Genomic DNA, 14,510 nt, shown 5'->3' on the forward strand with positions numbered 1-14,510 from the left:
GCCCTGCCCTGGAGGTGCCTGGTCGTCCTCTGTCTCAGGCTGCTCTTCCTTGTGCCCGCAGGAGTGCCCGTGCGCAGCGGAGATGCCACCTTCCCCAAAGCCATGGACAACGTGACAGTGCGGCAAGGGGAGAGCGCCACGCTCAGGTAGGAGCAGCTGGACCGGGGACTCGGGGGGCTTTGGGGGGGGTCTCGGTTGCGTGGTGACTTCGGGGACGTGACTCGGTCTCCCCACGGGGGGATGCGTCGTGTCGGTAGGCGACACAGGACGGCAGCGAGCCGAGAGGTTGGAGTGGCAGCGGACTGGGCTTGGGCTCAGCCCCTACAGTTGTCTCCGAGAAAGTTACTGGGGGATGAAAAACAGGGGAGTGTGGTTCCCTTTTGGCCCCCTGCCCCACAGCGGCGCGAGGCAGGGGCTCAATTCCGTGGTTCGGGCACTTCGGCCGTGTTCGGTGTGGATAAATCCTGCTCTGCTCCGGGGGTGCAGCACTGTGGGTGCCTTCCTGCGTGTCAGACCACCCCAGCCTGGGGAAAGGGGGAAGTTGTTGACCCCCCCGCGGTGTGGTTTTGTTTCTTTTCCTCACGTTCAGACCTGCTGGGACAGGGAAGCGCAGGACGGGGCTGGCTCCTGGCAGGTGGATGTTCCGCTCCTTAAAACCCGCCTTGCTCCAGAGGCAGGGGGTTGACTCTCCCCTTGGGGAGGGGGGAGATGTGGGGCTGGGCATCGCACCGGGGTCCTGTCGCCTGCAGCAGCAACTCGGGGGGGGGGGCGCAGGGGATGCCAAGGAATCCGTAATTTTTGATCAGCGTAACTTCTGGGACATCTTATGCCCAGACGCTCGTCCCTGTCCTCGCAGCAGATGGGCGCAGTCATCCCAGAGGATGTTTGATAGGGACATTAAAAATCAAAAGGCAGGTTTTAATTGCAGCGCTGGGACGCGGCGCTCGCAACTCCAGCGTGCTCGGGAGGGACTTCCCTCCCCCGGAGCGATGCATAGGTGACACCGGCATCTGCGGGGCCAGCTGGGTGTGTGCGGTGGCACCGCACTCCTGCTTCACGCCAGCCGGTGGAGCAGGGCCAAACCAGGGCAGGGGAAAAAAAAAAAAAAAAAACGCCTCAGAAGGAATTTCAGCAGGAATTTTCCTACAGCTCCGTTGTTTGCAGCCAAATCTCTCGTGTGTCCCCCCACCCCCCGCAGCCTTTGCGTGTTCCCGGGAGGGAGGGAGCTGCCTTGGGGCCATTCCTCTGGATTTGTCTTGCGTCACGGCACGACTGGGCAAAGGGGCTGGAAAACTGGTGGCTGAGGGTGAAGGATGGAGCGTCTCGCTTAGGAATTTGCCTCGCTGAGCTTGGTTTAAAAAAAACTAGTAGCTACTTTTCTTTCCTGAATCACTTCGTTCTCCCAGGTGCTGAAAATCTTACAGATGCTGCCGTGGGGGTATCAAAAGGGGAGGGGTTTGGGTTACTGGGGGTCTGGGCAGCAAAATACGTATTTGGGGGTGGCAGCAGCAGGGTGGGTACTCTGCAAACTTCTTGGAAGAGGCTCTGGCGGGGGCCTGCACAGGTTTCAGGCACAAATTGAGGATCTCGATCTCCACCATGGACCAAGGTGCTCTGCCCTGGCATGGGGTGGTCTCCCAGTGTCAGTGGAGAACAAAGGGACGCTGGGGTGAGTCAGCAGGAGGGATTCTTGCCTTCTGACTGGGAGGTTTGGTGGGAAAGGGAACAAATCCTGTCCCTGAGAGGTGTCTCTGAGGAGGGAGGGCACCAATGTGTTATCACTCCAGGGCTGCCATGGGCACATCCCAGTTGAGCTGGGAAGCTGGTCTGGTGGCGAGGGGTGTCTGTGTCCCCTGGCAGGCGCCTCATCCATACAAACCCCAGCAGACAGGCTTGGGATGCGCAGACTGTGCTGATGCCATTCCCACTGTGCAGATGATGTTCCTGCTGTTCTGCCCTAGAGCAGGCATTGCTCTTGGAAATTAATGGCTTGCTGCTGCCACCGGCTCGGCACTGCCTTGGTGACAGAGAGGTGCAGGAGTGTGGTTTGCCTTGGAATTTTGGGGTGTTTTCCTGCTGGTTTGAGGTTGGGAGCAGTTAGCCTGGCTGGCAGCGGGGCGTTGCTGCATCCCCTGCTTGGTCCCAGTCGTGCTGTGCTGTGGCAGGAGCCGGGAGAAGACGAGCATGTGAAAAGCAGCGGAAATCAAGGAGGAATGAATCTTCCTGCCTGCTCCCCTCCCAGCCCGGCGCACCCATCGATCTGTTGTGGAGGAGTTAACTTGTGCAGAATAGCAATAGCTGCTACAAAGGCTTCAGCAGACCCCAGCGATGCTCCTGGCCACCTCCTGCCCAACCCTGCATGGGTGGCAGTCAGGGAAGGGGAAAAAAAAAAATAATTCAGGTCTAATCCAATCCCACTCATTTCCATGCAAGGTGGGAGGATGGGGAGTTGCAGCCAAGAATTTGGAAGGAGAGAGATGTTTCTAGAGGTCCCTTCTTGTTTTGTCACAGATGACAAAAGGGACAGCAAGCTGAAAACTCGGCAGCAGAAGTTGCTGCTTCTCTGAAGCACTTGGAAAGTCCTGTTCCCCCCCTTTTTCCCAAGGGAGAGAGCTTGGCTGTTGGAAGTAGGTTATTTTATCGGGGTGGCAGGTGCTGAGGAGCCCAAGCTGCTGTCAAGCAGTGGTGCCCTGCCAAGAGGCTCTTTTCAGCTCTGTCCCTCCCAGCAGAGTGAATTCAGTGCTGGAAAAGAAGCTGGATTGAAGGCTGCAAGGAGACTTCTCCATGGTAAAGGGCACAGGCCTTGCTCCGTGCAATCTGCTGTAGGGAATCAGTTTAGGACCAGAGTCACCGGAGATGTTTCTGTCTGTCTCATGATGTGTCTGCTGCAGGGTACAGGCATGTCTTTGGTACCAGCACTTTAGATCACTGGATTAAATTTAAATCCACGCTTAGTAGCTTAAAGCTACTATTTGGGATAAGAGGGGCAGGATTTGCTCCTGGACGCAGCAGAACCTGCGGGAATAAGGAAAAGGGTTGAGGGTGTTGGGACAAACAGGTTGATGTTTTTACTGAGGGGTGTGTTGGTCCCTGATCTTGGGGTTGCACCGAGGGCTTGTGTGCAAGTGAAGGTGGGAGCTGGCTGTCCTGCTGGATCTCACAAGGCCACAGTGTGAGGATGAGGCTGATCTTCATCCCTTCCCACCATGGCCAGGCAGCATCTGCTCACCAATAGCAAGCGGTTCATGCTGGAGAAGACCCATCCCAGTGCTTGAACCGAGTCCAGGCACTGCTGAGACCTTTGGAGCAGCTCTCTCGGCACCAAAACAAATGGCTTGATTATGATTTCACTTTAATTGGCATCAGTCAGCGCTTTCCATGGCGAGGCTCTGACGTTCCCTTCAGCAGCACAGGCGCCTGAGTGGTGCCCTCCCGAATTCACTGGTGCCCCCCAAATTCACAGATGCCCCAGGCAGAATAGGAACAGATCTGGCTGTAGGGTGGGGGCCACTTTCACAGGCTCCTCTGTACATCTCCTCTGGCTTTCTTGGCAGGGTTGATGCGATGCCTTCGTTTGTTCCCCCCTTTGATTCCAACACTAAAAGTCAAATCGGAGTTCAACGTGACTCAAAGCTTTTTTTAACCCTGATGTTTCCCATGGTTTCCACTCAGGCTTTGAAAAGGGCTGTGTGCTTCACCACTGAGCTCTGCCACGGTTTACCTAAGCCTGCTTTGCAAATTTATTTGGCCCCTGTTGTGTGCTTGAAATAATTTTCGAGATGTGATAACTTGGCTGCGAAACAAAACAAAATCAAGCATGTTTGTTTGATGGGTGCAAACAGAAAGTGCTTGTTTGCTAAGCAGAAAAGAGTATTTTTCAGAGATGGGTCTGTTTTCTGTGATTCTTTGCTGCTCCCTCTTTCCCTCCTTTATTCACAGCAGTTCTCCTTTTTTTGTGTTTTTATTGTGTAATATGAAAAGTATGGACAGTCTCCAGTGGATAAGTGTGGTGTGTTCCAGCACCCAGGTCCTGGGAGAGCCCCAGTGTCTCCCCCCACGCTGATGCAGTGCTGTTCCTGCCAGGCCTTGAGTGAGGGTGGTTCTCTGCTGAGGTTTTGGGCAGCTGCTTTTGTGGTTTGCAGTCGATGAGAGCAGAAATCCTGCTGGGAGTTCAGGGAAACCCACTCTGGGCTCTCTGTCCCCGGGAAAGCCGTGCTTGCCATCCCTGAGTCATGGGGGGCTCACAGGGCACTGCCCAGTGCAGGGCTGGGCTCCTGGAATGAGTGAGAAAAGCCAGACAGGGCAGGGGTTGTTCATGAGAGGGTCCAGCCCTGATTGCTAAACCTCTTTGGTGGCTGCACAGCTCTGTGTCCGTTTTGCTCCAGGCTCCCACTCCCACTTTGAGCTGCAATAACCCCACAAGGGAGTGTTGCTTGTCCACCCTGTCCCACCCACCAGCACCCCAGAGAACGCTCCAAGTTTTGCATTCCCATCTCCTGCCCTCCCTGGCCAACTCCCCTATCCTTGCACAACCACCAATTTCCTTATTACTGGGTCAGTGCTCATACCCCTCCCCAGGGCTCAGACCTGTGACAGGCTGCTGCCAGGAAAAAGTCATCCCACTCCAAGGGTCTCCAAGCCCAGTACCTGGTGGTTTTTATCCTGCTACAATTGTTTATTTCAGACCCTGAAGCTCCTGGTTGCTTCACTGCTCACTTCCCAGTTCCCTGCCTACTTCCCAAGCCCACACTGGGGGGATATAGCTCAGACCTGCAGGCTGCAGCGGCTTTTTTTTGCTTTTCTTGGTTCCTGAGCAGTGAAGGGATTTGGAGCTCTCAGGCTGGGCTGGGAGCAGCCCCCAGGAGTCCTGTGAGGATGGAGCTAAGTTGCTGATTCATGACTTTGAACAACCAAAGTTTGTTCCCCTAACTCCTTCAGTATCCAGCACACTTGCCCTTCTCCCCCAAACCTCTCCTTTTTGTCCTGAGGGTGAGGGAGTAAATTCGGGGCTGTGGTGACCCCTCCTGTGTTAAGGTGAAGAAGGGGCAGAGCAATTTCTCCTGCATCTGTGCCCTTACGGTGCACGGTGCCACTTCACCCTTGCCTCTCTCCTCTTCCCATTGCTCCTGGGTCCTCCTTTCTGGTCAGGGCTTTCCTCCCACATTCCTGGGGATGCTCCCTTGGAGGGGTTGCAGGAGCCCCCCGTGTGATGCTCACGGTGGTTTGAGGCTGACGAGCCGATTGCTTTGCTGGCGATGGCATGTTTCTGAAAGAGGAGTTTATTACTAAAGTGGCATGTCAGCAAATCTCTGCCACCTCTCTCCCATCTCGGAGATGGAATCAGCTTAAAGTGGTGGTGGGGGGAAAAAATTGTCGTATGCATGGATTATTCTTTTTTTTTCTTCCTGAGTGCAATTTCCATCTGAGATGAGACAAGCTCCTGATTGCTGTGCCAGAGGAGGGTTTCCCTTTATAGCTCTCATGGTAGAGCTGCTGCCTCTGGTTCACTGGAGCTGTCTGGGCTGGGGTCTCCTAGGGGACAAACATGCTTTTCTGGAGCTGTCATCTCCATCCTGGGTTGAGCATCTCTGGTCTATCAGCTCTGGGAAGATTTAAGTCAAACAGACTTGTACCCTGCTCCTCTGGGATGGGGAGGGGTGAGGAGGAGGGGAGGTCAGCAGCCTCACAGGTGACAGCTGACCAGTGGTGGTTTGCTGGGATGGTGTTTCTAATTGTCGAGGCAGGGTTAGGAAATAGATGTTCAGTTCTTAGCCCTGCTGTCGGCTCCTCGTGTGACGTGTGGTGCCCTCCCAGGTCCTATAAATGTCTTGATTCGTGTATGGCAATTGCAACACTTCCTTTCTCTGGCTCTGTGAGTCATCTGCTTGCGTTGCAGTCTTTTTGTGGCAGGATGCATCCCTCTGGAAGGAAAATGCTCAGAGTGTCCTCCTGGAGGGCACTGGAGGTGTCCACCCGCGTCCTGCCCTTGCTTGGGGTTTGAAGAGAATGCTGGGAGCATTTTTCAGTTGGATGTGCCAGGGAATTGTCATGCCAGGGGTAAATCAGGGATATTGGGAGCAGCGAAAGCCATGCCACTGTGGGGCTGCTCACAGCCCCAAACTCTGCTGAGAAGCTGCCTGACCATAACCATGAGCTAATCTAAGCACTTATGGGTGCCAGGCCAAGGGATGGCACCTGAGCTCCTCTCTAGCCCTTGGCCATCCTGATGTGCTGTCCCTGCCCCTTGGGGCACGAGCACAGCGCTGCTGGCACTGCATGCCATGAACTGGCAGCTCCATGGGGGTGTTAACCAGAGGGGGGTTGGGCATGTGGGTCATCAACTTGCCCAAGTCCTTGTCACTTCTGTTGGCTTAGCTGGAGTTACTCCAATTTATGCTGTTGGAAAAATCCTTCTCTTAATCAACCAGAGTTGTTTCTCGTCTCCCCAGACCCGCTGAAACCTGCCACTCTGAGCTCAGACGCCCTTATTTTCCTTCAGGAGGGAAGAGGAAAAAGTCAGGAAGGAGAACTAATCTAGGACTACATCAGTGGGAGCCTGGACTAATAGAAATTGTAATGAGAATCCAGAGCCAAACAAACAGGCAAATGGGGAAAATGCAATCCCACCGATGCGATGGAGATTTATACCGGCAAAGGGGCTGATCCAGCCCTCATTAATGTCACCACAAGTCTTTATCCCAACTGTAATGGACTGTGGATCAGGTTGGAAGGCAGCATTTCAGCCTTGTTACAATATACAAACTGTGAAGGGGCTGTGTGTGGAATAGCAATGTGGAACTCCTTCTCCGAGGGGTTTGCTGGTTGTTGCATTCGGCACCTTCGCAAAGCAAACGGGAAATACCTTCTGCTCTCCCTGGGTTTAGTTTTCGGAGGTGCAAAGCTGTGAAGGAGCCAAGTCTGAGACTTGGGCTTGGCTGCCTGGATGCTGCAGCGTCTGCTGAACCGCCAACAGCGTCTTAATCACGAGTATATTAAAAATCCTGGTTAAAATAAGGATTCTTCAGCTGGTGGGGAGCAGTGTTGGCTGTCACCACCTCAGCCACGCTGGGAAACAGTCCTTAGTTTATATGCAAAGTGAGGAGGCAGATGGGTGGGTATGGAAAAGCTGAAGGCAAACTTGACTTTGCAGCTGGGTTTCCCCCTGGGAAAACCAGTGGCAGGGAGATGGAGGCAAGGTCTGGGAAGCTGAGCCTGGTCTGGAGGTGGGGACACCTTTGGGGAGAGGGCTGGATGGGAAAGGACACCAAGGGTCAAACAGGAGACGAGCGAGCCCAGCTCTGCATGTCAATGAGGACAAAGTAAATAAGGGATAAAACTACCTTCCAACAGGAGCAGCTGGTGAAATATCACAGGGTTTTTTTCCCAGAGATGGGAGATTTTGACCGGCTCTGTGCCTGCAACCATAAATGGCTCTGACACCTGTGTCTGTTTTATCAGACACATGCAGAGCCCCGGCCATGATCCAAACATTCATTACTTGGGATTTTTGAGTGTTTTTCTTTTTTTTTTTCCCTTTTCCCTCTTTTTTTTTTTTTTTTTTCATGGTGGGATCATTATTTTCCCAGCTTCACATCCTCAGTTCAGCAAAACCAGCGTGTTTTTCAGCCTTGTGGTTTTTACACATCTCTAATAAGAAGCATGAGAGGAAGCTGTTGAGAAAAGCAAATTCTCAAAGCTATGAAGGGAGAGCAGGGCAGCTCCAGGCTCAGAGCCACTTCCAAATCTCAGGATGCTTTGTACCTACAGATAGGCACAGGGCTGATATTTCAAGGCATGTTTGTGTTCTTATCCCTAAGTCCTCCAAATTCAGTCAGTTCTATCTGTAGGACTTAATTCCTTAAAATAACCTTAAAAAAAAATAAATGCATATCTTTTTCTCTCTTAAAGTCCAGAAAACTCTTGATGAGCTCAAAGGAAGGGTGAGCTAGGTGGAAATTCAGGGAAATATTTCCCAAGTCCCTTTTCTTCCACTGCAATTCAGGAGGAGCTGGGAGAGCACCTGCTTCTACTTCTATTCAAAAATTTCAGACTTGTACAATTTGTTACATAAGAAAATACTTTTTTTTTTTTTTTTCATTTTAGATATTTTTATTAAGCAATCAATTTCTTACTTGTGTACCTAACCTGGAAAGGATTTGGCTTAGAATTCCCTTGTTAGGAAAAGGGCAGGTTTGGGTTTGCTTGGAAAAACAGTATTTCTTTCCTTTTTGTCTGTCTCAGAGTTCAATGAAGCATCTTGTCAAATGTTACAGGAAGTTTCCTGACTAAGCTAAAGCAAGATTTTGGGTTTAGAAGTGTCTTTTAGGAAACAGTGAGATTTTGATTTCATTCAGTCTCAAAGGGAAGGACTTCTGGACACACAGAATTTCTCTTCAGCTGAAAATAAATCTCTCCCTGCTCACCCCTGAACTGCTTTACGTTTTGGGGTCAGTTTATCCATCACACCTCATCCCTCCCGTTGCTTTCTACTACTCAGAGGAGCTGTCCTGCTTTGAACCAGACAAAGCTTGAACTGAATGATGTTTTCCAAGGCCAAATTTCCAGCTGGCCAAGGCACCGTGACCCTGTTTGCTAAGCAAACTTGCACAGTGTGGCAGTCAGGGCAAAAAGTGGCAGCGTTGGGAGGGAGCAGTTTGGAGGTACCCTGATGGGGGGTGTGTGTGTGTGTATGTGTAAGTGATGTGATTTAGTCCTCTGCAAACACGAGGAGACAAAGGTGTCTGTTGGTCTTGACTTGTGTACTCGTGGAATTAAACCCTCTTCCCTCTCTCTCGTTCTTTGGCAGGGTAGGACATTGGGGTCAGTCTCTTCTCCCAAGTAGTAAGTGATAGAACAAGAGGAAACGGCCTCAGGTTGCGCCAGAGGAGGTTTAGGTTGGATATTAATATTTCTGTACCAAAAAGGGTTTTCAAGCTCTGGCACAGCTGCTCAGGGCAGTGGTGGAGTCCCCATCCCTGGAGGGGTCTAAAAGACATGTATATGTCACCCTTGGGGAACACCTTGGCAGTGCTGGGGGAATGGTTGGACTCGATGGCCTTGTCCAACCTAAACAATTCTGTGGTCAGAGGGTCCAAATCCCATCTGGGGTTGTTACTGCTTCGTCATGGAGGTGGTTGGTCGAGGGAGATGCCGTCACTGGTGCGTGTCAGCTGGGCTCCTAAATTTCTCTGGTTGTCCTTGTCTCCCAGAGGGTGGCAGCTGCAATTTCCTTGCTGGTCCCAAGCCAGCAGTGTGCAGACTGTTGACATTGTTTAGCAGACATGAGGCCTTCACCTCAGACACCTCTGTGAGTCTGAAAACAGCACGCGAGACATTTTTGGCCATCTTGGTGACCTCTATTGATTCAAGTGGCACTGCCCAAAGTAATCTCAACTACTGAAGTTGTTCAGGCGAGGGCTGAAGAGATCACAGGGTGATAAACATCCTCTTGGTCCTTCTAGAGGAGGCTGAAGTCTTGGTGGCAGCGTACCACTTGTAGGAGCTTCACCCACCCTGAGAGGGGATCGGCCCTCTGGGGTGGATGGGAGTTGCAGGACGATTCCCTTGCAGGTTGGGCGGCCAGGAAAGGAGAGAAGGCGCAGGTGATACCCTGAGCAGAGGGGCTTGGGTGGGAAGGGAGTCTGAAACCCTGCTGGGAGGCACCACAGGGCTGTCGGATGAGCGGGATGGGGAGATGTCAACTCTTCCTCTCAGCTTCCCTCCGCGGCGCCAACTGTCAGTAATTTAACTAACGTTTTGTAAATAAATGTGGCGCTCGGACAGCTGTCACCGCGCCTGTTATAAACACTCCCTTTGTCACTAAAAGCTGGCAGCACCGCTCCGTTTCCCCTGCAAATGCAGCTCCCACTGCCAGTCAGCTCCCCAAGCCAGGGCTGTCAAGGAATCGCATGCCGGGCGGTGGCCGCGGCTTCGCGCAGGGAGCCCGACCGGGCCGTGCCAGGGCCTGGTGCGAAGGCAGCTTTTGCAGCTCAGGAATAAATCAGTGGCCTGGGCAGCGAGCGAGGAAACCCATCAGAGCGTGGCCGCAGGGCTGGTGGGTTCCCAGCCAGGAGCCCGGGCGGTCCAGCTGCAGTGCCGGTGGTGGCACCGGTGCCGCTGCCATCTCATCCCAGCTCCGTGGGAAGCGTGGGTAGGATGAGGTGGGGAGCTCAGCCAGGCCCAGGGTTTGATGTGCCAAGGGAGCAATTTGGCACCGGCACAGCCAGTGCTTTTCATTTTGAGCAACCTGGGCTAGTGGAAGGTGTCCCTGCCCGTGGCAGGGGGTGGAACGAGATGAGCTCTGAGGTCACTTCCAACCCAAACCATTCTGGGATTCTATGAAGAATGGGCTCCCTGCTCATCAGGCTTTGGTTTCAGTAAATTTAGTGTCTCTGGAACTGGAGGGATTTGAGTGGTAATATCTGCCCTTTAGACGTGTCCTCTGCCCCATCAGTCTTGCTCAGCACATTTGTCCTCTTGGGAACATATTCCACACCTTCACACAGTGTGGATGCTTCTCCTCCTAATGAACTGGACTGGCACAGGTTGCCCAGAGAAACTGTGGCTGCCCCATCCATGGAGTTGTCCAAGGTCAGGTTGGACAGGGTTTGGAGCAACCTGGTCTGTTGGAAATTGTCCCTGCTCATGGCAGGGGGGTGGAATGAGATGAACTTTAAGGTCCCTTCCAACCCAAACCAGTCAGTGATTGTATGAACCGACTGGAAAAGGGATGCTGTTCACTTTCTCCTTGCTGGGAACTCTTGATCTTGTGCTGCTTTTCTCCTCTCATCTTTCAGGGACTCTTACAGCTCCAAACACCCTTTCCCAGGTTTTTCTCTCCCAATCTGGGGTGGTTTCACTCCCAGCAGTCAGCCCCAGTAGCCTGACCGTGCTGCAGCGGTGTGTGATGCAGGCACTGGAGAAATCAGCACATGACATCTCTCTCTCTCTAAGCTGCTGTAAAATTAGCTTCATCTCAAGTGGCAGAAAATGATCATATCCTCGCTTGAGGGCGATGAAGAATATTCCTGAGTCACTGCTAGTGATGAAACAGGCAGAAAATCCAGAGTGATCCACAGCTGCCCACTCAGTTCTAATCGCTGAGGCCATTTGCTGCTGCAGAGCCCTGAGACGCAGCTTCCTCCTCCTCTCCCTCCCTTTCATCCATCACTCCCCACAGTGGCTGGGGCTGCAGATCCCAGCAGGAGCAGAGCAATTTCCCATCCCACCAGCAAGGCTGCAGGCTGTGAGCATCTCATCCTCCTTCTCTGTTCCCCTGAGAGGACAGGAGAGGAGGGGGGTCAGAACTTTCTTTTCTTAAAAGGAATCAGAGGGGGGAAAAAAAGGAGCTTATCCTCCTCAGGTCTCCTCCTTCCACACTGCAATCCTGCAGACTGGGAAAAACTCTTCTCTGGGCTCATTCTTCTCTCCACAAATTTTCCCTGCTGCCTCCAAAGCTGCTGCTGTGCCCACAGGGATATTTCCTTTTTGTCTTTTTCCCCCATCAGCTTTAGTTCAAAGCCATCTCCCTGGATTTCTGTGTCTTGGATAAAGCCTCCCTCTGCCCTACAACTGCCAGCTCAGTGCCTGGGAAGCCCCTTGCCAAATTTGCCGGCGACAAAGGCCAAGAAAACCCTTCAAAACAGGGATGATCAGAAGCAAAGTGCTGTATTCCCTCCCTTCCTTGCATATGCTCCCTGCCAAGGAATTCTTGAAGGATGCTTCATGCAAAGCCTGCCCTGCCAGCTCCCCCACCTTCACATGGAAGCCCCCCACACCCAGGGGCAGGTTGAAGGCACTGTTTAAAACCCTGGCCATGTTCTCCTGAGTCCTTCAGCTTGGGGATCACATCCTTCTTCTGCTCTTCCAGGTGGCTCAGTCGCCTTTTTCAGCAGAATTTAGAGGGAAAACCGCAGCAATCCTCCACTTGAGGCGGGCGTTTGAAGGAACACTCTCTTCCCCAGTCAGGCCTTGTCAGTATTTATCCCTTAACCTGCTTTTCAGATGTTCTCTATCCTGCAAGATTTGCTGGGATATGCTATTCACACAAAACTCTCCTGGTGTCAGACTTTTGCCAGGATCGCTTCGCCGCTCCCACAGCCTGCCAGGGGAACAGGCAGCACAGCAGGGATGGCTGTGTCAGAGCAGGGCTTGTGCCAGTGCAAAATGAGAATATTACCCAAGCTCACCCCCCTCCCCCGATGGAAATTGCTGCACCAGCGTGAGTTTTTCGCACCGCTCGACCAAATCCGGGCAAGTTCCCGGGAATTTTTTTCCATAATCCCAGACAGTTTTGCACGCCGGGCAGTTATTTGTCAGCACAAGCAGGTGCAGAGCTGCAGGACATGGGCTGAGCATCTCTGAGCTGAGCTTTGGTGGTTATTCCAGCGTGCAGCCACTTTATCCTCCCATCAGGCAGCACCATCAGCACTTCTCAGCTTAATTTCCTGTTTTCCTCATGGGTTTTTTTTCCCCCCCCAAAAAACAGAGTTTGGATGGTGCGTTTGGGGTTGGGTTCAGCAGGACAGCAGGAGAGCAGTATCAAAATGAATACAGGGGTGGGAATTTGGAGGGGTTGAGTGTTGTAACAAACCACCCCCCGAGCACAATTCATTCTGCACATGTTGGCTGTTGTGGCACACAGAGAGCGAATCTGTGTGTGTGTATCACAGAACCACAGAAAGGCTGGGGTTGGAAGGGACCTTGAATATAATCCACTTCCACCTCCCAGTATATATATTTATATATGTTAAAATATATATGAAAGTATTTTTATTTTCATATAAATATATATATATATTTGTATACCTTGTGAACAGAGATACAGTTGGGGGGGAGTAATTCCTGCAGGCACCTATGGAGAAAGGCAGGACACAGGGATCAATCCGAGGGAGATGGAGCAGATGGCAAACTCTGATGTCACAGCTGTACCCTGGAAAAGCGTTTCCTTGGAAAAGCAGCACTGGGGGCTCCCTTTGGGAGAGGTGAGGGGACAAGCCCGTTGGTAAATGCTCTAATCTTTTCTCCTTGTGGTGCCAACTGCTGCTTGTTTCTCCTGCTGCGAGTCTGAAACCACCCTGCTAACCTCTGGCAAAATCGGGGATAACGAGGATGGAAGGCTGACTTTGCTTGTGGTATTTAGTTATTTAGTTTTTCCTGGCTTGGGAAGGAAGAAATAACGTTGGATTTCAAGTGGGGTTGTTGCAGTAATGGAGGGAAATGAGAAATGCTCTTCAGCTGCCTCTCCTTCCTCGTGTCCCCATAAATAACCCTTCTCGCTCGGAGACTGCTCAGCCAGTGTGGAGAGGAGAGGGGAGGGTTGGGCTGGTATTGTTTTTGCAGTGCCTGGAGAGCTCCATCCCTTTCCTGCCTCCTGAGTTCACCTCCTTGGAGCCTGCTCCTTCCCAGGGCTGCTCTCTGGGAGAGCGTTTCCCTTGTCTGATGGGACAAGGGGGAATGGCTTTATAGTGCTGGAGGGCAGGGTTAGGTGGGATATTGGGTAGGAATTCTTCCCTGTGAGGGTGGGGAGGCGCTGGCACAGGTTGCCTGGAGAAGCTGTGGCTGCTCCATCCCTGGAAACATTCACGGTCAGGTTGGACAGGGCTTGCAGCAACCTGGTCTAGTGGAAGTTGTTCCTGCTCACTGCAGGGTTGTTGGACTAGATGACCTTTAAAGGTCCCTTCCAACCTGAACCATTCTGGAATCTGATGATTCTAAGGATTTTTGGCCAGGTTTTCCATGCAGTTTATCCACCTTATTTCTGCAGCTCATTTGCCTAGAAGTCATCCCCACCTTCTTTGTGAATTCCCGGAAGCAAGGTGCAGGTCCTCTCTCTTCCTCCACGATATCCCTTTTCCCTTCACCATTCCTGCTGGTTTCTGTGAATTAACTGCCTGGTTTCAGTCAGGTTTTACAGAGGGCTGGGTGTTACATTCCTACAATTCCACGAAAACAAGCAGGCAGAGGTCAAGAGACCTCGTTAGTCATCTGAAATAATGACAGAACAGGCTCAGCTCTTGTATGAGACACCTAAGAATTCACAGGAGCGTTGGTTGCATGCAAGACTCAAGGGAAGAGGGAGCTCCAGATGGAGCTTGCATCATTTAAGGTTTAAAATGTGTAGGAAACCACACGTCTTCCATGGTATGAGTGGAACTACTCACTAAATGCAGCAAGGAGTGCAGGTGGGGAGGGGTTGGGCGCTCCAGACTGTGTGTAAGGAAAACTGCAGCGATGTTGTGTTGGTGGAGAGAAGCTGCCAGTCCTGGTGTCAAGGAGAAGAGACAAAAGCTCAGGGCTTTGTGCTAATTCTCCTGCTCTCAGATGGGGGATGCTGCGCTCAGCTCGCCTGAATGGGATGACTGCAACAGCTGGCATTGCTGGAACGGGCTGGCTCACCCTTCCCTTCCCTTGGAAAAAAAAAAATAAAGGCAAAAAAAGGCACAAGAGCACCGACAGAAAAAAAAATAATAAAGCCACTAACTCGCTTTCCAGAAGTTCCTAATGCTGCA

General features: G+C 52.1%; 1 protein-coding gene across 4 annotated transcripts in view; it reads left to right on the forward strand.

Annotated features, from left to right (window-relative positions):
• The window catches only part of LOC114061891 (protein CEPU-1), a 339,159-nt gene that overhangs the window by 203,968 nt on the left and 120,681 nt on the right, over window positions 1-14,510 (forward strand). For all 4 annotated transcript variants that reach the window (XM_027892801.1, XM_027892803.1, XM_027892804.1 and 1 more), the window contains exon 2: window positions 62-146. In XM_027892801.1, coding sequence (XP_027748602.1) covers window positions 62-146 — 85 coding nt within the window. The remainder of the gene's footprint in view (window positions 1-61; window positions 147-14,510) is intronic.

This window comes from Empidonax traillii, unplaced genomic scaffold, assembly GCF_003031625.1.
Source record: "Empidonax traillii isolate 1590-97213 ecotype Southwest subspecies unplaced genomic scaffold, ASM303162v1 scaffold369:size587591, whole genome shotgun sequence".
Taxonomy (NCBI): Eukaryota; Metazoa; Chordata; class Aves; order Passeriformes; family Tyrannidae; genus Empidonax; species Empidonax traillii.